Here is a 26,748-nt window from a genome sequence, read left to right on the forward strand (position 1 = left end):
TTTCTTACCCATTTTCTTTTTTATAAAATAAAATTTTATTGATAACTTTTGTTTTTATATTACCCTTCCCATTTTTTCTTGCTTTAAAAAAATGAAATTTTTTAATAAATTTAAGATTTACTGTGAAACACCAGTGCAAGCAATTTAATTTATTTTTGCAGCTATTTCCTGTTAAATGAATTTTAGTTCATAAAACGTCATAACTTTTTAGTCACTCCATCTAATCTTCCTGTAGAAATCCTTGTTGGGCCATTCATTCACATTCACTCTTTATTTTATGGGGTAGTTGTTAGTGTGTTACTAGTCTTTGGGTTCTGCTTTTTTTCCCTTTTCACGTTATTTTACAAAAGCATTTCCAAATTTCTTCCTTTTTCACGTACTTGTCCTGTCTTTATTGCCTTATGATATGATCAGTTCTGTAATCACTTCCCTGTTACCACGCATTTGTTCCCCAACACACACATACGTTTTTTCAGTTACAAATAACGCAGCAATAGCAGATTTGAAAAGAAAGTTCTTTTTCAAAATTCTCTCAGGATACATTTGCAACAGTAGAATTGTTGGGTCCAAGGCTATATTTGTTTGTTTGTTTGTTTTTTAAATAACACTGCTGACTGCCAGAGTGCCTTCCACAAAGATTCTATTCATTTGAATTCTCCCAGCAACTGGTATGTCCCCTCGTGTGAGACTGGTTATTTTTAATTATTCTTTCTAATTTGATGAGTTTGGGGTAGATGCCTCAAATTTGTTTTAATTTGCACTTCTGGTTATTATTGAGAACTTTTTCCAATATTTATGAACAATTTGTGTTTCCCCTTTTGAAAATTTACTATTTGTTTTCATTGTTAACCCATGTAATACTCTTAGTGCACAATAAGAATATAGCTTCTCTTTCCAATTAGCATTTACGTTATATGCATTTAGGTGTTGTGCTACTTTACATCAATGAGTTAAGATAAGTTATTTTTTTCTTTCTCCTTCTCCTCCTTCCTCTTCTTCCCTTTCATTCATCCTCTCCACTTTAGACAAAGTGATCTTACCTGAAGCTTAGTGATGTATCTAGGACTCTTGAGGTTGGGCTTATGCTGCTTTTGAAACCACAGTTTTCTGTTAGAGTATAGGGAGTGTCAAGGGAAGGTTGGACTTGACCTGTGATTTTACCAATATAGGCTACTCTATGAGGAGCTCCCTTACCAGCGTAAGTGGGCATCTGCTTTATAACTTAGGCCTCACCCAGGTCACTGAGATATCAGATGACTTAGCCAGGATCACACAGCCAGTATGTTTCCAGAGCAAGGCTTGAGCCCATGTCTTTCTCTATGGTTCTGGCTGTCTCTGTACTATGCCGTACTGCCTCCCACTCATAGTCAACTTGCCATGGCTTTCAGTAAACCAGAAATGAGGAGATGGCCTAAAATCTGTTAACTTTGTCTTTAATACAGACATTACCTATATTTTTTGGTGAAAACAGCATTCCTTTTCAAGACCCAATCCTAATCTTCTTTGAGTTAACTACGTGTAGAGAAAGATGGTCTTTTTATAGGGAAGAAAGTGTTTTGCCTTTTATCCAGTACAGATCTAAGGTGTAAACACAGACCTTACTTTAATCTCTTCCCACATTCAGTTCTGTCCCCAAGGATAAGTCATGTTAAGAAAATTTATTCTTAAAACATTCCAAGATGTAAAGCTTTTCTTGGACGGCAATGAGATGTAATCCATATTTTGATTACATGTAGGTGGTCTTATATTAATTCATGATCCAGATGGATTTTCCTACTTTGGCACCTCCTTTAGGAGCACAGCCTATGTTAGTATCAGTTTAAGCTGAGTATTGTTCACAAAGTCATAGAATTTCAGAGATATGGGAAGGGATATCTATGTCCGTGTAGTCAGACCTATGCATGAAGCATGGAATCTCTTCTGGAGCTCCCTCGGTAAGTGTTCAGTTACTTTGAATACCTGCAGGGACAGAACATTTTCCCCCTTCTGAGGCAGCTCATTCCATTTTTGGAAGGCTCCAGCTGTTAGGAAGTTCATCCTTGTCTGGAACAGAAACCACTTTATCTTTCAATTTCATTCCTACTCTATGGTCTTAATTCTTCCCTCTAGGGCCGTGCTGAACAAATCTAATCCCTCTTCCACAGGAGAGCCCTTCAGAGGACTTGGAAACAATTCTTTACCCCCAAGTCTTTTCTTCTCCCAGCTAACCAGTCTGTTTCTTCATCCAGTATCCATGGAATATGACATCACAGGGGGGAGAAAAAGAGCGGACATTTCTGCGTGCCACTGGCAAACAGAAATTATTTTGGGGCTCTTTAGGCTCTCGGTCTCCTCAGTTCATGCAGAGAATCTTGAGGGGACCGCATCTAACCAAACTGTCACCGAATTTCGGGCACAGTTGAGGCCTTAGATGTTTGCTATCAATGTGGCTCTATTCAGCTTTTAAAAGAAAAGGCTAAACAGCCAGTCTCTAGGACTTGAGCTTGCTACTTTGTTTAGAGCCAGATTTTGTGGCATGTTGTCTTCATCTCCTTGTTGCAATGTGGGTAGGTGGGTGCTTTTTTTTTGTTGTTGCCTCATCGCATGCTGGGCAACAAAGGTTGCCGTATTCTCCAGTGGATTTTAACGTGGGCTTCTAGCTTGATAGTTGGCTCGCATGGTGTGCTGACTCTTTCTTCTTTCTGTAGCTTTGGTGTGAAACTTATGGACTTCCAGGCCAGTCGGCGACATGGCACACTCAATAGAAAGCACACATCCCCCGCTTTCCACCCGCCACTCCCGCCCACGGAGGGCAGCACCTTGGCTCCCCCAGGCTCAGAGTCACCCTCCCACAACTCTGGGGCTGAAAACAGTGGAGGTGGTGTGGCTTTCCCCCCCTCTGCTGGCTTACCTGAGCCAGGGTCCAGTCAAGGGAATGATGACAGCAGGTAAGGAGGCTGGTTCCCGCTGGCAAGGCTTCCCAATGGCCTCAGCCTTTTGAAGTGGTATTAAACACTGCCTTCTAGCAGGATAAGATTTTAGCGGTAGAAGGGACCTTCCAGACCATCTGGTCTCCACACCCACCCTTCCACCCGTTTTACCAGTCTAAAAGGTGAGGGCACAGGGAGGTTGAGGGATCTACTCAAGACCTCACAGGTTATAAGTGCCAGAGGCAAAATTTCACCTCGGATCGTCTTACTCCAAACCTTGTGCCCTCTGTACCATACATTGTCAAAGGTGGGAGGGGCTAGAACACAAAATACCTGAGCTTGCAGGATCCTTAGAAGGCATCTGGTACAACCTCCTCATCTCCCAAAGGTGGGTGAGTGGTCTGTCCAAGGTCACCCATTTAGGTAATAGTAGAGCTACAGAAAGAAACCGGGTCACTCGGCTCCTAGGCCCCGTTAGTGGTTGTGTTAGCTGATATAAAATAAACATCTTTGGAATTTGAAACGCAGTTATTCTTGGCACCAAAACTTATAAAAGGAATTTTTGGTCGATGATACTTTTCAGATTAAACATTCCCCATTAATACCTCATCATGTGAGCTCTAAACGTCCAGGAACTTTAAGAGAAAACAATATTGTTGTTGAGGTTTCGACTTCATTTACATAAATTCAGTGCTGAGAATCGATTTCTGCACAAGCGCCCACTTCGAATAATGATGTAATACCAAGGGTAATTGATAGCATAAAGGTCCCAGTATGAAACCTGTAGCAGATGGCTTAGAGAGGCCAGGCCAGGAATCAGGGTGCCCAAATCTGCTTTCTTCTGAATCACACTTGTGTGACCCAGGGCGAGGTATGTCCCTGTCACTGTCTGAGTCTGGCTCTTGGGGTGTTAAATGGTAGGGTTAATCTGCACCCTACCCTTCATCACAGGATTGTTATGGGGATCTGGTGGGGTGGAGTAGGGGCGAGTGAGTAACAAAACATCAGTGTGGCAGAGGATCCTAGAGTAAGAGTCTGGATGGACCTGGGAGTTAATCCAGTCCATTCCCCTCATTCTTCAGAGGAGGAGCGGACCAGAAAGGGCATGCCTGGCCCACAGTCACACACACAGGTACTGAGTGTGACAGCTAGGATTCAGGCTCAGCTTCTCTGACCCCAAACCCAATGTTTTTTTTCCCCAGTATACCTGATACTGATAGTAAGATGTGCATCTTACTGCTGGTTTACAGTGAAAATGATTAAAATACCAGAATGTTGTGTAAATGGCATTTTCTTAGTCCTCATCCTTCTTGACCTTGCTGTAGGAAGCATTAGGCACAGTTGACCACCTTCACGGCTCTCTTTCTCTCTCTTGCTTCTCTGGCAGCCTGTCTGACCCCTCATTCTCGGCCTCCTTCCCTGGATCTGCATCCTTCTCATGCCCATTAAGTGTGGCCATAGATAGCCCTGGGTTCTGTCCTGTGCCCTCTTCTCTTTCTGGGCTCTCTTACTTGGTAGTCTCTTCCGCTCCCATGGGTTTAATTGTCACATCTCTGTCAATGACTTCCCAGATTTATATGGCTCACCCGCGTTTCTCTGCTGAGCTTCCATCCTGAGTTACCAGTAGCCTGTTGGACATTTCAAATGGGATGTACCAGAGGCATCTGACATACCAGAATTTGTCATTTTCACCCCCAGATCCTTCTTTCCTCCGAACTTCTCTATCCCTGTCCAGAGCATCATCCTCACTACCCAGATGTGTAACCTCAGTGTCCTCCTCCCTTACGCCTGCCCGCTGCATCCATTCACTCACCAGATTTTCATTTCTGTCCTCACATCTCTTGGCTCTCTACTCACACAGCCACCATCTCCTGATCCGTGCCCTCAGCACCTCTTTCCCAGACTATTTCAATAGCCTCCTGATTGGTCTCCCTGCCTCAAGTCTTCCCATTCAAATCAATCCTCCACAAAGTTGTTAAAAATTTAGATGTGACCACCTGTCTGTCTCTGTTTCTCTTTGTGTCTCTGGCTGGGTCTCAACTGTTTCTCTACACACCCTTCATTATACTCTAGTGACTCTGTTTCCAAATATAAACTCCCCTGTTTGCCATTCCAGCCTCTTCATAGCTTTAAAGCCTGCCTGAGTCCTGTCTATCCAGTATTCTTACATTTTCTTTGGCCTCCTGCATTAGAATATGGGTTCCCTGGGGGCAGGGACTGCTTTGCTTTTGGCTTTTGTCCTTCACACTTATCATGCCTGTTTGTTGCTTTATCATTATCATGGTGATATTATCCCTGTTAATACCAGTAGAATATCCACCTTATTTACCATTCTTATTAATACCAGTGCTGTTAATATGATGGGCATCTTGGTATTTATTTTCTATGTAAACCATCGATAACATGTATATTAATATTATTAACATCAATAACTGAATAGCACTTTATGGTTACACAAAAGTACATTTGGCCTCTCCTATCTTATATAATCCTCACCACCGCACTATAAGGAACACAGTACACAAGTTGCTTCTTCCAGCTTTCAGATTGGGCCCCTTGAGACCCAAAGAAGTAACGATATTGACTCAAGGTTACAGGGCTGCTAATACGTGGTGAAGCTGTGCCTCAAATACAGGTCTTCTCACTCCTAGGCCAGTGTTCTTTCTGTTACTGAATTTGTATGAAAATAAATGTCCTTCAGTTTCAAGTTGGACAGAATCATTCCCCCATGTCTGTATCCCGCGGAGAGGAGGCCAAATGTCGGTCTCCCCAGCAGTGTGTAAGCTAGTGAGGTCAGATACCTGTCTGTTCTCCAAATAAATCCTGATGCCTTGTGAATCCATGGATTCATCTTGTAAAATTTCTTGAAGTTAAATTAGTTCTTAGAGGGAGATGCAAATTTCAATTTTATGTTAGTGTTTCAAGCACCTCGATTATTTGTTAATTATGTCATGCCTTACATAACCAGTGGTATAAGCACAGGGCTTACCACATAAAGAGGTGCTCAGTAAATTTGTGTTAGATTTTTTTTTTAACTGAAGAAGAATTAAGTAAATGCAGGCACATTTTCACTTGTTCTTAGGGTCATCCATGTTCTTATATTCCAAGACAGCAATTAACTTTGATAGAAGTCTAAGCAGAAACTAAGTCATTGGTTTGCTAACTGCTCTTCCATGATCTGACTGTTTCTGTAGGTATGCCTGTATAGCTTCACAAATGTCTTTCACATTTGTTATTATCCTTCCTATAAAAATGTATCCTGACCTTATAACTAGTCTGTATAAGCTAGATCACGTTAATGTGGATGCTAAGGTTTTGCCTAAATTCTTTAGTTGTGCTTGAATTGGCTATATTAAATAGGGCTTAAAATAAGTGGTTCCTCAGCTATTACTGAGAAGTGCTTCTTTGTTAAATTGGGATGGAAGTGGGATTTCACCTGTTGAGTTTTTAGTAGCTGCTGTAAGTCTAAGAGAACCAGTTGAGTCTTTTGTGCAAAAACATAATATGGCAAAACCCCACACTTTAATGCACACACACTGGAATTTTGAAATGTTACATTCTATATGCATTATTTAAAATTTCCTCATGTTAGGGTATTTTGATAAAAGCTCTCTGGTTAGAATAAATCATTAAAAATTTTATGTTTTTCATTCTGTCCCTGCTTAATGTCCAGTTGCTTGTTTTTAGAGAATATCTTCTTTTCTTCTAATGTCACTTTTGCCTCCCCAGTTCCCCTAAACCCAAGGAGTCGGTGACTACGACGACTGCGGCACCTGTGAGAAATGGGAGTCACATAACCACGGGGCAGAACCAGGCCCAGCCAGCCAGCAGCTGTAATCAGCTCTCAGTCGGTCCGGCTCAAAATTCAGCTGGCCCTAGCCCTCACACCCTGCGCCGAGGTAATGGTACTTTTCAGTTTGTGCTTTTGATGGGGGGAGGATGAGGAAAAGGAATAAAACAGGGTGTGTGAAGCAGGGGTTCAAGGCACAGTGCTTTGACAGAATCGCATCACTAGTACCTTGTCAGATGGCAACTGGAAGGCTCAGTTGGGGAATGAGGGCCTCAAATGAAGTTGGGGTGGGAGGGGACTTTAGATGTCCTTCAGGGCTCAGTCTGGCCCTCCCTCATGAGAGAGCTCAGGTACGCTGCGTCAGGATTCTGTTCCACTGTGGAATGGCTGCAAGCATCTACCATCTTTGTCCCAGTAATTCACAAGTGTGCTTCCCTAATTTGAACTGTGAGCCTACACTGCAGTTCTGTATCCTCAGCCATCTCTAATATCCACTGGGTATTACCTAGTATTACCTCACCCCTCGGGTGGCCTTTGGCACCAGACCTTGAGAATGTGGTTTTCTACAGGGATAGAGTATTATTTTCCTGTTTGTCTTTCAACACCTTCTTGGTAGTTCCCCAACGTTTTGTTGGCACTTTTGCCACAGCAGCACCTTGGGCAGTGGTCCTCAGAGCATTTTATAATGGATCCCAGGTCATTTTCCTTTGTTGTAAAATAGAACTCAAAGTGCTTCAGCTTCTAAAGCCTTCTTTACTTCTGAAGTTCCACGATTTTGTGAGTGTGGCTCTTTCTTCCATTGACTCGGATTCTAAACCAGTTAACAGCTTAGTGGACAGCATGCATGCCATGCTATGGCTGCTCCTGTTCACCAGGCTGGTGATTTCACCCAGTAATGTCCATATGTGGCCAGGGTAGCACTCAGAAAACATTGTCAGGACCCAAGCCATGCTGCCAGCCTTTCCACCTCAGTGGGACCTTCCAGAGTTTGCACATCACTGGCATAGCCTTCAGGAGCCCAGGGTCACCTCCCCCTCCAGACAGGGCTTTGGAAGAAGCTGAAAGCATGGTTTAGAGTGATCTCCCCAAGGCCTATTAGCTTATATTCGTTACAGAGGAGAAGTAGGAGAAGATCATTACCAAAGCTTCCAAGGAATCGGGAGTGAAATTAGAGAGGTCAGAGAATGAGGACTGAGAGGAGGGCATTGGAGATTTGACTTGAAAAAAGCCTTGGGGCAATTTAGAATATTATACTAGTAAGTCGTACCAGCATTGGCTTTCTGACTGTAAAGGTCAAGGGCCTTTCCACCAAGGCTTCTCTTTAACCTATAAAGACTCATTTTGGTTTTGGTTGTTGCAGCCACGACGAAGTGGCTTTGGGAAAGCAGGGTGGAGGGGTTTTTAAGTACAGAACTGCCAGTACTAATGGGTTGGGTTTTTGTTGTTGAAGGAACATTTCAATATAAAGGCTTCTTTGAATGCCTATGCAATAAAGAACTTGTCTAGCTGATGGCAACTTTGTTTTTATTTTTTTAATTTTTTTTTTCAGTTAACAAAAACCTATTTTCTTTTCTTCCCATCTCCTCCCCTCATTGAAGAATCAAGGGAAAAAACCCCTTATAACAAATTCGCATAGTCAACAAGACCAAAAAGCATGTCTGGCTTTAGACAGGCTCATTACTTCTCTCCCGGGGTGTGTGATATTCTCCATCATGGCTGCCGTGGTTAGTCACTGCTTTGATCAGAGTCCTTCAGGTGCTTGTTTTTCCAGTGCTGTTAATAGCTTAATGTGTTCTCCTGATTTTGGTCCCTTTATTCTGCATCATTTTTTCATAAAAGCCTTCCCAGGTTTTTAAAAAAGCCACCCCCTTCCTCATTTCTAATGGCACCAGAGTATTTCTTTACATCGATATGATTTGTTCAGACATTCTCCAGCTGACGGACATGTTCTATGTCACCATGAAAAAAGCAGCTCTACATATGTCTGTCTGTATGGGTCCTTTTCTTCTCTCTTTGGTCTCTGGAGAGTATTGGTCTAATAGCGGTATCACTGGTTCAAAGGGTATTCCCACTCTACATACGTCTGTCTGTATGGGTCCTTTTCTTCTCTCTTTGGTCTCTGGAGAGTATTGGTCTAATAGTGGTATCACTGGTTCAAAGGGTATTCCCACTCTACATACGTCTGTCTATATGGGTCCTTTTCTTCTCTCTTTGGTCTCTGGAGAGTATTGGTCTAATAGCGGTATCACTGGTTCAAAGGGTATTCCCACTTTACTGACTTTGGGCACGATTCCACGTTGCTTTCCAGAACAGCTGCACTGATTTCACAACTCTTCTTATTAATGGGTGTTTTGGTGGGTTGGTTTTTTTTCTCTCCATATGCAGCTGTTAAGAAACCTGCTCCAGCACCTCCCAAACCAGGAAACCCACCCCCTGGGCAGCCTGGGAATCAGGGTTCCTCAGGAGCATCCCAGCAGCCTCCTTCCATCTCACCAAAGCCAACCACTCGAAGTCCTTCTCCTCCAAATCACCATACAAACCAAGCACCAGGCCAGACCTCCGCTGCCCCCCAACTCTCCACGCCCAGGAGGTACTCGAGCAGCCTCTCTCCAATACAGGCTCCAAACCATCCACCTCCACAGCCCCCTACTCAGGCTACTCCTCCACCTCAGACCAAGCTAAATAGTCAGGTGCCACCCCAGCCAGTGGTACCACTCAGTGAGCATGGACTGGAGCAGCCGGCTCACAGCCCGCCCCCAACACCAACCCCTCCTGGGACGCCGCCTTTGGGAAAACAGGGTCCTGCTCTTCAGACATCTCAAGCCCAAGCAGCGAGTAACCCGGAGATTCCTCAAGCCCAGCATTCACCACCTCACACTGGTACCTTACCAAGACCAAGACCAGTACCAAAGCCAAGGAACCGCCCTAGTGTCCCCCCTCCTCCCCACCCCCCTGGAGCTCATTCAGCGGGGGATAGTGGCCTTGTCAACCCAACTCAGACATCTTCCAAAATAGTCACTGGTAAGTAGCAAACCTCCACCAGTGTTTCCCTCTTTCCTCTTCTCATTAGTTTGCAGACAGTGCCCGGGAGGTTAGTTCTGGATTTGTTGAGAGGCCAAGTAGGTCTTTCAGACCTGCCCTACATGGAAATGTAAATTAGGTCACTGCTTGTACTGGGAGATGGTGGTAGCGTGTGTGGCATGGTTATTCTGGCTGAAATACTTCATTTCCCTGTAAGAAGGAAATACTTTCATTGACACGGGAATACTTCTAGGTATTCAATCTTTTTGGACAACCTTTTAAAAAAATCTTTAAAAACAAAACCAAAAACATTCCTTCTATAGCTTAGTTCTGTTTCAAAGTTGTGGGACATTGTACTTCAAGAGTGAAGTTGGTAAAGAGAGATTTTTCTCCGTGAAACAGTGGGAATGTATTGTAGCGTAGTTAGTGATCATCCCAGATTTACATGTACCCGTGTAGGTCAGCACAGATTCCTTAAAGCGTGAGCTATGAGATCCCAAAGCAATATGCTACAGGCAACCTGGGATGCTATCTTTTTATCTTCCTTTGCGTTTGGAGCATGGCTCCAAATTGCTTTCCAGAAGAACTGGACCAGTTTTACAGTCCATAAAGCACACATTAGCATGGCCACCTTGGTGACTGTTCTTTTTTCTACCAGCACCAAAAAACCACCCCTTCTCCATCGACTAAGTCCTCTGAAATTTCATTTACGTATGATATATTGGAATGGAAAGCTAGCACGGTGAAGAGTACATTTAGTAGGTACTTAGAACTTTTTCGAGCAAGATAGAGATTGGTACGGAGAGCCCTGCAATATAGAATGTTAGGACTAGAAGGACCTTCTTATTTCACAGGTGAGAAAATTGAAGCCCAGGAGAGTTAAATGACTTGCTATGGTTACCTCATGGATCAGTGGAAGGGCTAAAACTAGAACCCTTGTCTCTACTTCCCAGGCCAGCACCCTCCTCTGTTCTGTGCTGCCTTCAGGCAGATACTCAATAGGGTTTTTATTGATTTGGTTACTGATAACAGCATTAATTGACTTAAGCAGCATGATGTGATGGTAGAAAGCCAGCCTTGGAGTTATGAAGGGCACTGTGACCTTAAGCAAGGCAATCCCTAAGTGCTCCAGAAAACTAATCCTAGAAGTCAGTCACTGATGAGTTTGTGATCTGCACCAGTGAAATCCCAAATCTAGGGCCGCTGGGGGCTCTCCCCCTCCCCCCAAATTCAGACTGATGACAGTGTTTCATTTCGGGGCATCTGCATTTAGGGGTGTGGGTATGGGTATGTGTATGCATATACATACATATTATATGTGTGTGTGTGTGTATGTGTGAGCACATATATTTATATGTACATACGTAGGTAGTTAGCACATCCCAGTCATTAATTACCTTCCCCGTTCTTGGCCCTGGGTGCTTTGTGGAAGTAGTAGACGCGCACCATTTTTGTTTGAAGCTGAAAACTAGCCTATATCCATATTGCTGTCTTATACAAAGCCTCCAGGTCCGGCAAAGCCTGTGGACCCCTCTTACAACAAACATTTTTAATGTACAAAGCTTGAAAAGACCTTCAAGATCTTCTAGGCCATCTCTCTCAATTGATAGGTGAAAAACCTAAAATCTACAAAGCTGAACCCACATTTGGTGAGGTCAATGCAAAACCAAAATCCATGATGTCATTAACTTAGAATTAGCATCTTTCACCAGCTTTTCAGGAGACATGTGCTTTTCCTTATCATGTACTGGTTTGGTTGTTGAATGATTAAGTACTTTTTGATGACACTGTACCTTTCTAGAAAGAAAGCCAGTTTGTTTGGAGATGTCTAATAGATGTACTTCCTAATGCCTTCACAGGTTGGGAAGATGGCCAGGACTGAGGTTTGTAACAACCAGAAATAGCCTGCATTGTAGCCCCTACCGCTCCTACTTAGCTGTGTTGCCTGTATGTGTATTTTGCATATGTGCTTTCGACTCCATGCTCACTGTTCCACTATTTGGTGCCATATTGTGGTTCTTCTGGTGGTGCCATGCACCCTATGACCAGTAGGCAATGTTTCTGCATTTTACAGTGGAACAGTTGAAAACAGTCTAGGTAGCTAAGTAGCATGAACAACAAAACCCAATTGATTGAGAACTCATTTCACCATGAAGAAATATGAAAAATGGTCTCTCTCCTTTTCTGTTAAACAAGTTCCAGCCAGCCCGTGATTTATCTGGTTTTGGCTCCCAGCTAAAAAGAATGTGGGTTCAGTTAGCACAGGAAACTGTGTTCTTCTCATCTTGAGCTTTTTGCCTTAATTTTTTTTTTACCTTTAATTTGTGTTAACTGCATGGAACCTTCCCATGTGCAGCTTCAATTGCTGAGGACCAAAAAAATGCTCCCTGAAAGATTCCTAATAAATCCCTTGCATTCTAAAATGCATGTTGGCATTTGCTTCTTTTTAAACCATGTGACCTTTGTGAAGAGTGTTATCTGGCTCAGCTGAACTATTCCCAGAGGATCTGTCCACACTAGTTTCTGGGGGAAGGGTTTCCATTATGTCAGGGAATTGCTTTGATCAGCCTTATGCAGGTTGTGTGACTTTTGTACAAGCTCTCCTTCCCCAAAGGAAGAATAGCCTCAAGCCTTACATTGGTTTCTTGTACAAATTCCATTGACTTTTTTTTTTTTAAGCCTAGAGTACAGCCGGGAAGGATACCATTTCCCATCCAGCCCTTGACTGCCCAACCCCTGTTGTCCCTGGTACTTTGTGTAGGAGAAGGAAGGTTGTAGTCAGTGCTAAAATACCACCAACTTAGGGCATGGAAACCATTGGTCAATGTGAACTGGGCCCCTTGGAATCTTGTTGCTTGAACTGCAGGCACCAAAACGAAATACTGTTGTGTGAATGAAAATGCAATGAAGTAAGCCTGAATCAGACTGTATTTAAATCCATTGTTATGTTTATGTTGGTTATTGCTTTACATGATTCTTTAAATTATGCTTAATTTACTGATTATAATGTCAGATAATCTATGGAGGTTTATCAGACAGCAATTCTTTGAAGCAAGCCTGAAAGTCCAGGAATTCCACATAACCTCAGTGGCTTTATATCACAGAATTAACACCGTTTTAGGAATTCTTTAAAGACTACTATTTTGAGGCCATCTGCCTGTGGTCATACAAGAGATGCCAGTAGTATATAAATTAGTCCTATAACCATTCGTAAGATATTGAGATTTAGGGCTGGAAAGGACCTTATAAATCAGATTGGTAACCTTTTTGTGTCTCGTGGATCCCCTTGACAGCTTGATGAGGCCTGTGGACTCCTTTTTAAAAGCATAAAACAAAATGCATAGGATTACAAAGGAAACCAATTATATTGAAATACATTTGTCAAAATATTAAAACAAATTCATGAACCCCAGGTTAAGAACCCAGTTATGGATTACCTAATTAAAGTCCTCCATGTTATAGTTGAAAGAACGCTCTTCAAAAGGTCAAGTACTACTTGGGTAGTCCTGGGTCACAGAGATTCCAGATCCAGTGATCTTCCCACTAGATCATGCTGCATGTGGATATTTTCAAAATTAGGCCGTTTTGGTCATTTAATGCACTCCTTGAAAGGACCAGTGTTTCTGAATAATACAGTTACTTATGAAGCTTGGGAGAAGCACATTCTTAAAAACAGTAGGACTGAATTTAAAGGCATTGAATTGAGACATCGAGAACAGAGATGGGCCTCTGGGTAGAGAGAGAGCTGTGGAGCAGACATTGACCGTGGCCTGGCAGCAAAGACAGTCTAGTGTCCAAGAATAGACATTTTTCTGTATGTCAATGGGAACCCTCTCTTAATTGTCCCTAAAGCAAAGCAGCCCTGAAAAAGATTCCTGGCCCGAGTAACATGGCAGCGTAAGGCATAGTAATGTTAATGTAGTAGGCTATAGAAAAAGATTATTCTAATTCAACAATTTTATTAAATAATTTAGATGTATGACCTGCATTATTCAGTAGGAACTGAAATTGGAAGTTTAATGGTAAGGAAAAGGCATATGATTGGCCAGAATATTTTTTGCTAATTCACGATCATACTTGTGCACAGGTGCCTGTTACTAACTGGTTATCCTAACCCTGCTTGCCTGCATCCCCACTAATAGTGCATGACCTAAGGAACAGCGGCTTTGTTTCATGCTTGCCCTGAATTAATACGGTTACTAAATGTGTTCACGGATCTGTCAGCAGGTGTCCCTGAGGTTGGCCTTAGCGCTTCCTTAGTCTCCAGTCTGCCTTGCATTAGCTGCCACTTCGTGGTAATCTAGCCTAACAGCTGCATTCAGCAGCCACATCTGGTCAAGTCTTGTAGCTCGCGCTGCACAGCTCGATGTCTTCATCTGCCCACTAACAGAGCATAAAGTCTTTTGGAATGTAAACCTGTGTTAACACCATTATGCTCACACCCTGTACGACTGACCTGATAAGATAATAATTCACATTTAAGGGGTACTTTACATTTATTATCTCATTGGAGCCTCACTGCACACATTTAAGTATGTGCCCATGTTGCAGATGGAGAAACCAAGACTCCCCACATTGGCCAGTGAAAGAGAACTGTCCATTTTGTTGAGTCCTACCCATCCCCCCCAAAGTCTAAAGCCCAGCTTCCTGTAAATAGTCAGTGGGATAATACTTAATGTTAGCTAGTATTTGGATAGCACTGTGAGGATTGCGCAACCCTCACAACCCTGTGAGACAGGTGGCTTATTATTCCTGAGGCTCACAGTGGTTAAGTGACATGCCTGGGGTCACACAGCAGGACACAGAAAACCACAAGTTTATGGGAAAAGGCCATGACCTTCGGCCTTAGTTAAAAGAAATGTTTTTAAGGATGAACAGTTTACACAGTCCCGTTATTGTCTCATTTTTGTCACTATCGTCTTAACTCTGTGTCTCTAAAAGTGGCTGCTGAATAGTGGTCTGACTTTGTAAAGTATGAGACCTAAACCCTAAGGCCACTTTTCTCCATCTTTGGAGGGGTGAGTAACTGTCTCGCATGTGTATGTTAAGTGCCCTCTAATAGCAGAGAATGGCCTTTCTGGGATCTGAGGCCTCTCGCCTTGTAGAAGGGAGTGGTCTAAAGTCAGTGACTAAACTCTTCCCTTCTTGAGCATCCAACCAGTTGTTAACATCCTTTTTATGTGACCATCGGCAGAAGTGAACTCCTATAATTAGAAATGCACTTCTCTGAAAGTGTTTCATTATTAGAATACACATGCTGAAGAAGCAATTATTTTTTTTTTTGTGGGGAGGGGGTAGAGGGATGGAGGGTCACTGGGCCCATCCTGTGTTCAAACGAGTTTTAAGAGGAAGGGGGAAAGGGTGACGTGCATTTCTTTTTCTAGAACAGCAGCTCTCTCCTGTCTCCCCACAGTATACTGAAGAAGGGGAGAACAATCTCTTAAGGTAAAGTCCGTCTCATTCAGGCAGGACCTGATGCTGATTCTCATCCATATCCGAGTTTGAGAAGCATCATCCTTGCTTTCCCTGTGTACACAAATGGAGGGTGGCCTTTGGAAAGATAGGTCTGGTCGAGATGGAGGAGATCTGCCCATCCACCCAAGACCAATCAGAGGAGGCATGTAGAAGGCAAAGTGCCCCCGTCTGCCCACATTATTGGCAGAAATAATCACTGACATTTCTGTGGAGCTTTAAGGTTTTTTAGCAGTTTGTGAACATTATTCAATGTGAGTCTTACAGCACCCCTGCACGGTACGCACTTCAGCGTCATCCCCCTTCTACAGAAGAAGAAACTGAATTTCAGAGAGGTTAAGTAATCTGCCTCCAGTCACACAGCAGGTAGTGAGTATCGGATAGATGCTGACCCCCAGACCTTCCAGACTGAGTCTGTTACGCTATTTATCCAGTTTGATCAGTGAGGAAACATGGTGAGAGTGAGTTTGTTTACAACTGAATATCCGATTGAATTAGCCTGTAGGAATGTACCTGATAAAACGAATGATTGAGCATGGTGTTGGTTGGGTGCTTTGCCCAGGGCACAAATGCCATACCTGTGTTTACTAAAGCCAGGTAGGCCCTGTGTAAACCCCACAGGAAATGCTGGCAGTAGTCAGCCACTTGTAAATGCAAACCAGCTGACTTTGTCTGGACACTTTTGAGGCTTTACACTTCTAAAGAACCCTTTTGCCAGGAGAAAACACTGGCACATTCCAATATGTGGTAGAGAAGGGGAAGACAGATCCAGTTTTATTGTACAGTGTGGCAAAGCGCCTGCTTTTACATGTGTTCTGTGCTGGAAATACACAGCCAGCGGCCTGGGTTCTTGCCCTTGAATTAATAATACGTTTCCTAAGCTCGTAGATTTAGAATTGGAGGGCACCTTAGAGATCACGTAGCTATTGATCTATAGCTAGAAGAGATCTCTGGGGCCATCTAGCTCCCCTTCAGCCCCCTTCTTTACAGATATGGAAACTGAGGCACAGAGAAAAGGGGACTTGCCCAAGGTACCCCAGTTAATAAAATAATTGTAAGTTGTCAATTGTCTAGAAGCCCAGCGATCCGAAAGTCAACAAAAAGTCTAGGACTTATAAAGATCTGAAGGCTTAGTGTATAAAAAAGGTGCTATAAGTGGGGGCAGTTTGCAGACCACAGGAAATCAGTCAAGGACCCGTGGGTGTGAAGGCTGGAGGGAGGAGAGAAGAGAGCAGTGCTGGGGAGCAGGGGGAGCTAAAGCCATAGCAACAAGAGAGGATGATTGGCCATGGGGGTTCTGGGGACAAAGAGAGCCTTGGTGCCCTTCAGTGGCTCTGGCAGTGCCTGCATGCCGCTGACTTCACAGGTCCTTGTCAGGGTCAGACGGGGTGGGGAGGGGGCTGGACTTCTGAGCAGCAGACAACCTGGGCTTTGTAGTCACTGAGTTAACCTCACGAGATCGTAGTGACCAAAATCACTCAGGACACCTTGAAGCAGAAGGCCCCCTATGGTCATTGATGGTCATTCTCACCTTGTCCGAGACATTAAGGTCGGGTGGGGAGCTTCCTCAGCTTTGCCCTGAGACTGTGGCACTGACTGCAGCCGCCCCTCATTCTCATTCCATCGCAGCGCAGTCATGCTTCCCACAAGCCTCTTGAGGGCAGACACCTGCTCTAGAATGTGAGAAATGGAGAAATCGCTCTCTTCGGTCCCAGGTTCCCGCTCACTGTTCTGACTCACCCCAGGGTCTGCTCCGAGCCCTCCCATTTTTCCTCCCACGCTCACTGGTTTTGGTGGTTTTTTTAGCCCTTACAAAGCGACAGGTTATCTCGGCATACGTTTTCACTTTGGTCCTCATAGACTCCTGTGAGGCTGACACAGTAGGTGACATTATCCACATTTCAGGGATGAGGAAACTGAGGTTCAAGAAATTGAGATGATAGAGCCAGTGAATAGCTGAATAGTGAAATAGTGAATAGTGAAAACCCTCAGTTTTCCTCTTCCGAGTCTTCTCAGTCCAGTGAGGGAGGCCCTGAAGGAGGCTCTCGTAGGCCCTGCGTAGACCAGCATACTGAAGAGTCTCTGCTTGTCATAATTAAAGCCCCCTCTGATCAGACCAGGCTAATAACTAACCCCTTTTAGCTTAAGAAAGACACATTTAGGACAAATTAGAAAGTACAGCCACTGATTCACGTACCGGGTACAAGACGTATGGATCATGTTAACCTGAGAGAGTGAAACAGGAACCAAAGATATGGTGAAAGATGTAGTTGAATCTGTGGAGGGACAAAGCCATGGTTTAATAAGAGAAACTTGAGTGTGGTTAGCATTTCCTGCACTTGGAAGGTCATGTGAGGACTGTTCTTCTGCAGCTCTGCCCCTGCTGTCCTTTTCAGAACTAGAAGCCCGGGCTGCACAGCCAGGAGTCTTCCCCAGCTTGGACCTTCTGCTGTTCATGCTAGGAAATAAAGCAAAGCAGCTGCCTTCCCCTCTTCACCGCTATCCCCAGGTTCTATTACCAGTCTGCCCTGGATGGTGGGCTGCTCTCTTTTCTCTTACATCCTAATAACCCATTCGTTGATATTTTTAGCTGACATCTCCATAGCAATTGAAAACTTTGAAGGCCCTTTGCCTGTTATGTACAGCCTCTCTTTATGGCAAGCTGAAAAAGTTATTTCCATTTCAAAAGTCGAGGCTTAGAGGGAGGTTGCCCTTCGTCCCGTGGCTGGTGAGTGACAGAGGTTGAGGCTGTTACCTTCATCCAAGTTCATTGTTTTTCCCACCCTACTGTGTTCCCAAAGGACTTTCCTTGCCAACTAGACCTGTGAGATGGAGGCGGCACAAACCCCATCGTCTCTTTTATAACTCAGTCCACAAATAGCAGAAGTAAGCCTGGTAAAGGTTTCTGAAATATTCGTTGGGGGCTTTTAGTGTATTCAGGGAGAAGTTATTTTTATGACGACTTATCCTCAGTACTAGTTAGTACCTTGGTATATTTTTGAAGACTATAGTACTTGTAGGCTACTGTCCCACCACATTAAGGGACTTGTTTATGTTCTGATAGTCTACCCCTTTTAACTATTAAGAGCACCGAGTCCCAGTTTCCTTTGAGGAATTGACGTTTGGCACCTTAGCCAGCTTTCTTCTGCCTGTTCTGGGATAGGACAGCATTAATTTCAGTATGGCAAGACTGTCTGTTCTCAGGGGGGCAGTTTCTCACAAGCGAAACTGGCCTTTTTCTGTGGCAAAAGTTGCCCTAGAGAGCTTCTAAGAGAGCTTTTGACAGGAAGGCACCCTGTCCTATCATAACATTTGTATCTGAAGGACCAGTTTCTAAGGGGTTTTTTCCCCTTCACCATTAAGATTTGCTAGCCTGAGCAGAACTAAGGTGCAAACTGCCAATGTTTGAATGGAGGAGCACCATAAGCACACCGTGTCTGATGCTTGTGTAGGGCTCCCCAGTGTTTTCCCATTCCATTCGCCCTTCCTATCCTCACAACAGGCCTGTCTGGCAATCAGGACAGGGATTTTTAGTTCCATTCTGCAGACTAGGAAACAACCTGGGGGTGGTTTAGTGGTGCGGCTAAAGTCCTGAGGCCAGTTGATGCCTCCACCCCTAGTTACCCATTCTGTTGGACAGGACAGCATGTGTGTGCATGGAGAGAACGTTAAGGAAAACATCTCTGTCTCACTATTCCTTACCTGCCCTCTGCACTTTGCTCATGGCCTTCTTTTTTCCTGTTTCTATCCAGACTCCAATTCTAATGTTCCAGAACAGCTTCGCACCCTCTTTCCTGAAATCCACATGGAGCCAGTGAGCAAGGACCTGGCCAGCCGCCTATTGTTGGACATTGAGAATGATTCAGAGAGCACCGCTTTGTGAAGAAAGCCCCTCGAGTGCTCTGACTCCTTTCCTTCCATTTGAGTGGAGCAAGGGAAAATGAACTGCCTCCCTTCCATGCAGACCAAACAGTGAAAAGCTTTTGGTGGAGATAACGGCCCTGCTATGCAGGGTCTTTCCTGCTGCGTAGCAAGAAGAGACAATGGGGCTTTCACTCAAAGCTAAATGATCTGGGTCTTGAAAAAGTTGCATTTTCTTTAGTGGGAAGGGAAAAAAAAACCACCAAAAACCAGGGCCGAAAGAATCTCGCTGCGGAAACTTATGTAGGAAGCTTTATTTGCTGCTGTTAATACAGCTGTTCCAAATGAGTAAGAAGCGATGCATTAACTATTTAATAAAATACACTAATTATGCAAGCCTCCTCCTTCCTGCCCCTTGGGCTTTTATTCCTGAACATTAGACCCTGTGGTAGAGGAGCTGTCTTTTAAGAAATGTTACTCTACCAGACTCACTGCAGAATGATTTTGTGCCCTCTGGTGGTGACTGCTGGATCTGTCACCCTGTTAAGCTGTGGATGTATCTAGTGCCTTCTGGGACCGCTGGACTGTAGAAAGACATGTATTGTTCCTTTTTTTTTTTTAAACCATTTCATTGCTACTTGATAAGGACTGAACATTATTCCAGCCTCATGGTTAATTTGAATTAACTGTACCCTTTGGTTTATATGAAGCTCATATCTCAAGGCAAAATGTTGGTGCATTTGCTTTTGTTGAGTATCATTTAAACAGCGTGGGATCTGGCATCTTGGAGAATCTTTTAATTTTTTCTGGTCCTAAGTCGTAGAATCTAGAACACCTGTAGTAACAGAATCCTAACAACCACTTGCATTACATAGCACTTTAAGGTTTGGAAAGCCCTGTAAGTACCTTCTCATAACCACCCTGAGAGTTAGGTGCTATTTACAGATGAGAAAGCTGAGACAAGGAGATGGTAAATGACTTGCCCCAGGTCACACAGTGAGTAAGTGGCTAAGGCAGGCTTTGAATCCAGCTCTTTCTGACTCTTAAGTCTAGCGCGCTTCTCCCCCTAACCATGCTGTTTCTTTCTTTATTACAATTTGTAAATTACTAAAATTGATATCCCTTTTATGTACCCCTCATCCATTTATTTCGCTGATGTCATAGTTCACATACGTAATTTGCTCTTCAGTCCTCTGAGATAGATTTTTGCAAGTATTATCCCTGTTTGATACTGAGACCTAAGGAAGTGACTGGACCTGCCCAGCTCCACTGCTAGTAAGTGGCAGAACTAGGCTTTAAACCCAGATCTTTGACCAAAGTGCAAAGTTCATGTGACTATTGGTAAATATTCCCATTGACTTTAGAATAAACAAAGGTTACTCTGCCTGCTGCTAACGAATATTTGGTGCCTTCTTGGAGACGTTTAGCCGTTCCTCTGCTCATTCCTACAGCTGGAATCTCAGTACAAGCTCTTAAGAAATATTTACTGCCTTTAAAAATGCTGCTACCTGGGCTAAGCCTGAGGAGGGAGCTGTAGCTATTACACCTGGAGAAGAAAGGATCTTATTAGTCACTTGACTTGGTGTTTGTTGTTGAGTCTCTTCAGTTGTGTCTGACTTTGTGACCCCATTTTGGGGCTTTCTTGGCAAAGATACTGGAGTGCTTTGCCATGTCCTTCTCCAGCTCATTTTACAGCTGAGGAACTGAGGCAAGCAGGGTTAAGTGACTTGCCAAAGGGCATACAGCTAGTAAGTGTCTGAGGCCAGATTTGAACTCATGAACATGAGTCTTCCTGACTCCAAGCCCAGAGCTCTATGCACTGCATCTCTTAGCTGCCCTGCCCTAGTGTTTGCAGTATGCTTATTGTTGCTAAGAAAACACAACAAATTCGAATTGTCTAATTTCCCACAATTCACACTCCCTTAAACATTTTTTCCTACCACTTCAAAAAAGGTAATAATTTTTTTCTATTCTCCATATATGTCAAACTTGGAAACCGACATCTGTTGCTGGACAACTAACAAATTATCACCTTTCCTAAGGTCCATAAGGATTAAATTTGCTAATTATACTTTTCTGGTATAACCTAAATGAATCCAGCTGAATCAGTAGTCGATATGTCTGTACGAACACATATCTCTATGTTCATGAGTACATGTACACATGTAGCAGCCCTCATTTACTATACACATGTATGCATGTATGATACACTTAGAAACCTAGACAACTTTGATTACAGTTACCAGTACATGAACGTGGTAGCCAAGTTCCTTTCCAAACTATTTCGGAACCTCAAACATGCTATCCATTTTCATTCATTCGGAAATATCAACCATATGCACGAATAACTGGCTTTAAAGTAAATGCAGAAGTCACAGTGGAGACACACAAAGTCCCTAACGTTTGCCAGTTCTTCCCTGTTAAAGGTAATAGTTGGTCTCATTCTAAGTAAGATAATCCAGTTTCATTAAAGTCATTAGTTCTTGGAAAGATATGGAAATTAACTTTCCCAAGGAGCAAGGGCGAGTCATTCCTCCTATTTGATGTGTGTAACACCCTTTGATTATGCTTACTTAAAACACATAAACAGCCCCGATCCATCAACCACTGCTTCCCATGTGCGAATAGGAATAACCACAAATACAAATTACATGAGTGGCAAAGCAGTCACATGCTTTGAGCAAAACCATTTCCCATATGCTAGATACACTGTCTCCTTTTCATTCTTAAGCATTCACCCATCTGCCCCCAACCCAGCAGTCTTATGCACGCACATTCTAGTCTTTCTCTATCCCTAGACTAGACACGTAACTCACTCCCCCTCGCAGACCCCCACCCTCCACATATCTGCGTTGGGTGATTATTCCACGTGATCAATATGAGGAAAAAGTAGAATTTGAAGTGCGCACACAATGGTGCCGGAGCCTGTGGCCAGGACGCAGAAGGAGCCACTGGTGCGTCCCCACGGGATACACAAGGGGAGACATCTTTCTCATTCTTCAGAATGCTGGAGTCATTTTCTTGCCATATCTTCTGTAGCAAGCTCAGATTATTCTATGCCTTAGTTAAGCTAACATTCTTTATGCTTCCCCTCTCAAACCATGGCAAATATTAGTGTTTTGGGTTTTTTTTTTTTTTTTGCAAGAAGGGAGAGAAAAAGACATGAAAGCAGCTGGTAAGAGGGTCAGTTTTTGTTTTTTAAAATGTAAACTCACTTCTTGTTCATACTCATTTTTGCCTTTCCCCCCCCCTCTAACATAGTATTTCTTATTCCCTCATTTGGTATTTCATGCCACTTATTTCTCTGGAGAATGCACAGTGGCCAAAATGGAGAGCATGTGCTGTGGTCAGGCATGGCAGGCCAGTGGCCAAACACAAGTAGCAGTAGCCATCTGTGCGTGTAGGAACGTGGTTACTAGGTTGGCCATCAATGATGGTAGCCATAATGAGGCATATCCGCACTTGTAATCTCACCAGATTCTGTGATCGTTCTATGATGGTGACAAATTCTATTACAGAATTAACAGAATTCCAGAGTTGGAAGAGGCACCAGAGATCATGTATCCCTTCGCATCTAGGCTTGAACAGCTCACTGCCTATATGAAGCTATCCCGTTTAATTTTTGGACATCACTGATTTGTTAGTCCTTTATTCCCCTGAGATGACATCGGTAACCCTGAATGGGAAGACAGACAGTAGTTTATGAAACTAAAGAAAATTCTCCCACAGTCCCGCTCCGCCTCTGATGGTAGAATCTGCTGATGCCTCCTCCCTAGTGGCCTTGAAGCAGAGGCTCATCGTTTGCTGAGGGTGTTGTGGACGGCTTGCGTGGATCAGGATTGGGTTACTTAGACTGCGACCTGTCGGCTAGGTGACCAAGTTTGCTTCTGAACCCCAGGTGTTTCGCCTTTCCAACGCTCCAGAATAATACTGAGATATTTACAATAGCTTAGCAGGGATTTTGCGGCCTAAAATTAGACGTGGGTGTCAGTGTCAGCAACTGGCCACTGTTACTAGGGTAGGAAGAGTTAGTTTATGGTGTTGGTATGTAATTGCTACCCAGTTTATCATACCTGGGTCAGCACAAACAGTAGGAGCGTGTTTATCCATTTGTATGTTTTCTTCCATTTTATTTAACGTTCTGATGTTTCTATGGAGCGCATTACTCGGCTCTTTGGATTTTTCGTTTCTTGAGGCATTTTGTAAAAGCCAAATCCGATATGAAGCTATGTGTGTATACCATCTGTCTCTGCGGTAACCTTACGACCTGTTCTTTTAGTGAGAACAGTGTCTGGTAATAAAGCCTGTTTTCAAATCTTCCCTGGAGCATTGTTGAAATGTACGTAGCAGTTCGGAGCGTAGAGTAGGACTGTCCCAGAAGCACCATGTCCCAGGCAGGTGCCTCGACTGCCCCAAGAACTAGATCTCAGCTACTCATGGTTAATCGCACGATAGAAACACTTTTAAATAAGGCACACTATGTTCTCTTTTAAATAGGGAAACAACCAATATGAAGTATTAGGAGAGCTGGGAAGTTCTCTGAAGCAGCTGCCTAGAGGAGATGCTGTCAGCTTGGGCCATGATACATTCATAGATCATGGAATCTTGGGATATCAAGGGACATGAGATCAGAAGAGAAAACAGACCCGTGGGAGTAGAGTGGCATGCCCGGGGTTACACAGGTAATAGACAGCTCTGATTTGAGCCTGGGTTTTTTGATTGTGAATCTGGTACCTTTTGCACAGGACCATGGTGGCTCTTAGAAGAATGGAACATGGAAGCAAAGGAGATATTAGAAAAATTGGAGTTGCTGGGAGAGAGGGGTAGGGCAGCAAGTGAGCACTGGAGACGTTTGAGCCTGGTTGAGCACTTGGTAGACGTAGGAATTCCTGTTTTAGGCCATGAGATTTCTGACATCCCTCTCGGCTCAAATGCCATGATCTCAAACTCCATGAAGGAGTTGATAATCCCATAGCACTGTTCCATGTTAAAGTCCATGATCCAAGAGAAGAAAACCCCACCCAAAGCTACAAAAGAGGGGGAGATTTTCTAGTGTAACTTCAGCGTGGAGGTGCCATTGAAGAGCAAGTCCCCACAGAAGCAACCAAGGTGGGTGCTGATTGCTGAGAAGCAGCTGGTAAGTACTTCCTCCCCCCGCCACCGCTTTCCACCCCCTTCCTTATCTGTCCCTATTTTATTATTGTTAGTAATTTGTAGAAGATTTGAGCACTTGAGGGCACCAAGTAGTTGAATACAGCTATTACTCCCTACACACCCCCCAACCCTAATTTTCAGGCTTAAACGTAGTTTCTTCGGTTGACCTTTATAAGGCACAGTCTCAATTTTCCCCACCACTTTGGTTACCCTTCTGCAGAGGTGCTCTGTCTACAGAGCCCCTGCTTACCACCCCCTGAAATGCATGACCATAACCACAGTGGGGCAGCCCCATGGGTAGCCAGACCCAGGGGAGGTCTGAGAGGGAAGTTAGATTGGATTTACCCTCAGCCTGTGGAAATAGGACCTTTCAAAATAGATTTCCTCCACTGTTTACACCATAGACTTAGCACAAGGAATAAAACATTGAAAGAATTAAGGTCTGTTCCCTGATCACCAAGGGGATGGTGCCAACTTCCATTCCCTTATGCTCTAGCCGTAGCCAAAGTGCTAGGTCTTTATCCTCATACTAGACAAGGGTTAGTAAGCAGCCTTAGCCTAGGAGTTCAGAAGTTTACCTGGTCTAGGAGGAAGTCTGAGAAGAACATGGTATGGAAGCTGAGGTTGAACAGCTCCCTAAAGGTAGAAGGCTAGGAGGTTTGGAGTTACCTTTGCTCCTGGTTGATGGCTTCCATTATCCATCAAGGAGTTGAGTAGATGCTTGGTCTAAGGCTCAGCCATCCATTTTCCCCAGAAGCCAAGTATTTGGGGACCAGGGCAGTGGTGAAAGTAATAAGGATAAGAGGCTTGAGGCGCCCTTGTTCCATTCTGCTTCTCTCCTGGGTCAACTCTGGCCTTCAGCCTGAATCTGTGCCATCTCAGCTGGCTAAGTAACCTAGTCTGCCCCTCTCGGTCATTTCCATCCAATTCCAGCAGGACCCCTGGGAACTAGGCTCTTGGAATGGCAACCATGAGAAAATGAGTCAGCCTTTGGGGTTGGTTTTCCATGGAAAATCTGGGATGAAGGTCATGTGTCCCTGAGGACCACAAATAGTGTGGATTGGCTGCTCATTTTCGCCCTTTCCTGAAGGGAGCAGGCAGAGGAACAGAGCATGAGGCTAGCCTTGGAAATGTTTAGAATTCCTTGGTATTTCTACAACTCAAATTTACTTGCAAGGAACCATTTCCAATAACCAAAGTTTCTCTGAGAAAGAAAATGAAAATCTTCTTCAAAGCATTCCTTTAAGAAACTAGCCTCAGGAATCTCCACTTACCCAGAGACCAGGGCTGTTTGGGCTTGGATGTAAGAATGCCAATTTCACAGGTATGCTGTGTTGGGAGGCCTGAGAAGACCGGTGTGTGAGCTGGTAATGATTTTATTTAAAAGTCACAGAACACATATGGCCTGCTTACCATATGGATGAGACAAAAAAATGGAGAAAATCTGCTCAGCAGGTCCTTTATCACACATGGGCCAAGTGATAACAGTACAAATGTGAACAGGTAACTCGTACATTATGAGCTTTCTGATGAGGAAGAGGGCCTAGATAATTGCTAATTTGACATGCGAGCGAACACACACACACACACTTCCTCTCTCCAAAGCAATTAAGAGGAAGGGGTTTTTGCTAGTGGAGAAGTAGCGAATGTGTTCAAACTAACAGTGGCTAATCATTAGATTAATTAAGGATGTAGTCCAATAGTAGAGGGATAGGCCATCTTATATTAAACATTTTGTAGGGGATACAGAACTGGATCTTTGTCATCCAGAGTTATCCTATGCCTCCCTTTTTCCTGGGGGAAGAGAGAAGGAATTTCCCTGGGTTAATGTCTCTGAAGTCAAGAGACAGCATCTGTAGGTGCCTTAACTTCTTTCTTGGTTGCGGTCAGGTGGAGACCATTCTCCCTCGATTCCTTAGGTACCATTAAGCCAACCTGGTTGAGAGAGCTAACTGATGAAGACCCTTGGTACAATCCAGAGAGCCCGAGAATATTAGAGCTGGAAAAAGGACTCGAGCCATCGTTTAATCCAGTCTTCTCTCCCCTCCTACTCTTTCCCATGCTATTTTATAGATGAGGAAAACAACCCAGAGAAAGGAAGTGACTTGCCCAAGGACAGTAACAGAAGTAGATGTTCTGGTTGGGCCCTGATTAGGGACTGCACTGAGGATTTCATTGACAGATTCCCCAGATCAGGAAGTTCCCTTGCCATCTTTTTCTATAATTTTTTGTCTTAGAGTTTCTTCTCTAAGTGAGATGCCCCAAATAATAACCAATATGTACCAGTCAAGACTTGAACTCAGGTCTTCATGGCTCCAAGGCCACCCCACTACCCACTATGCCAAAGCCGCCTCTCAATAAACAATAAAATTAAAATGTGCAAAGCATTAACACAATATGGTGCTCACTATCCCCTTCACTTGGCTAAGCTTCATCTCATTTAACACCTTAATGATGGGGACACTTTGACAGAGCAAGGATAAATAAGAGCCATGGATTTTTCTTCTGTCCTTTAAAATCTCTCAAAATCAGTGAACTGTG

General features: G+C 43.8%; 1 protein-coding gene across 6 annotated transcripts in view; it reads left to right on the forward strand.

Moving 5' to 3' along the window:
• Window positions 1-19,454, forward strand: part of ARHGAP17 (Rho GTPase activating protein 17) — a 121,794-nt gene extending 102,340 nt beyond the window's left edge. The window contains exons 17-22 of one of the 6 annotated variants that reach the window (XM_036738137.1): window positions 2,688-2,927; window positions 6,639-6,808; window positions 9,085-9,720; window positions 11,580-11,603; window positions 13,695-13,742; window positions 18,945-19,029. In XM_036738137.1, the coding sequence (XP_036594032.1) occupies window positions 2,688-2,927; window positions 6,639-6,808; window positions 9,085-9,720; window positions 11,580-11,602 (1,069 nt within the window). In that variant the 3' untranslated portion in view covers window position 11,603; window positions 13,695-13,742; window positions 18,945-19,029. Of the gene's footprint in view, window positions 1-2,687; window positions 2,928-6,638; window positions 6,809-9,084; window positions 9,721-11,579; window positions 11,604-13,694; window positions 13,743-18,944 lie in introns of all 6 variants that reach the window. The other 5 variants (XM_036738136.1, XM_036738138.1, XM_036738140.1 and 2 more) reach the window with 5 other exon arrangements.
• Window positions 19,455-26,748: the final 7,294 nt, after the last annotated feature.

This window comes from Trichosurus vulpecula, chromosome 9 (assembly GCF_011100635.1).
Source record: "Trichosurus vulpecula isolate mTriVul1 chromosome 9, mTriVul1.pri, whole genome shotgun sequence".
Classification (NCBI taxonomy): domain Eukaryota; kingdom Metazoa; phylum Chordata; class Mammalia; order Diprotodontia; family Phalangeridae; genus Trichosurus; species Trichosurus vulpecula.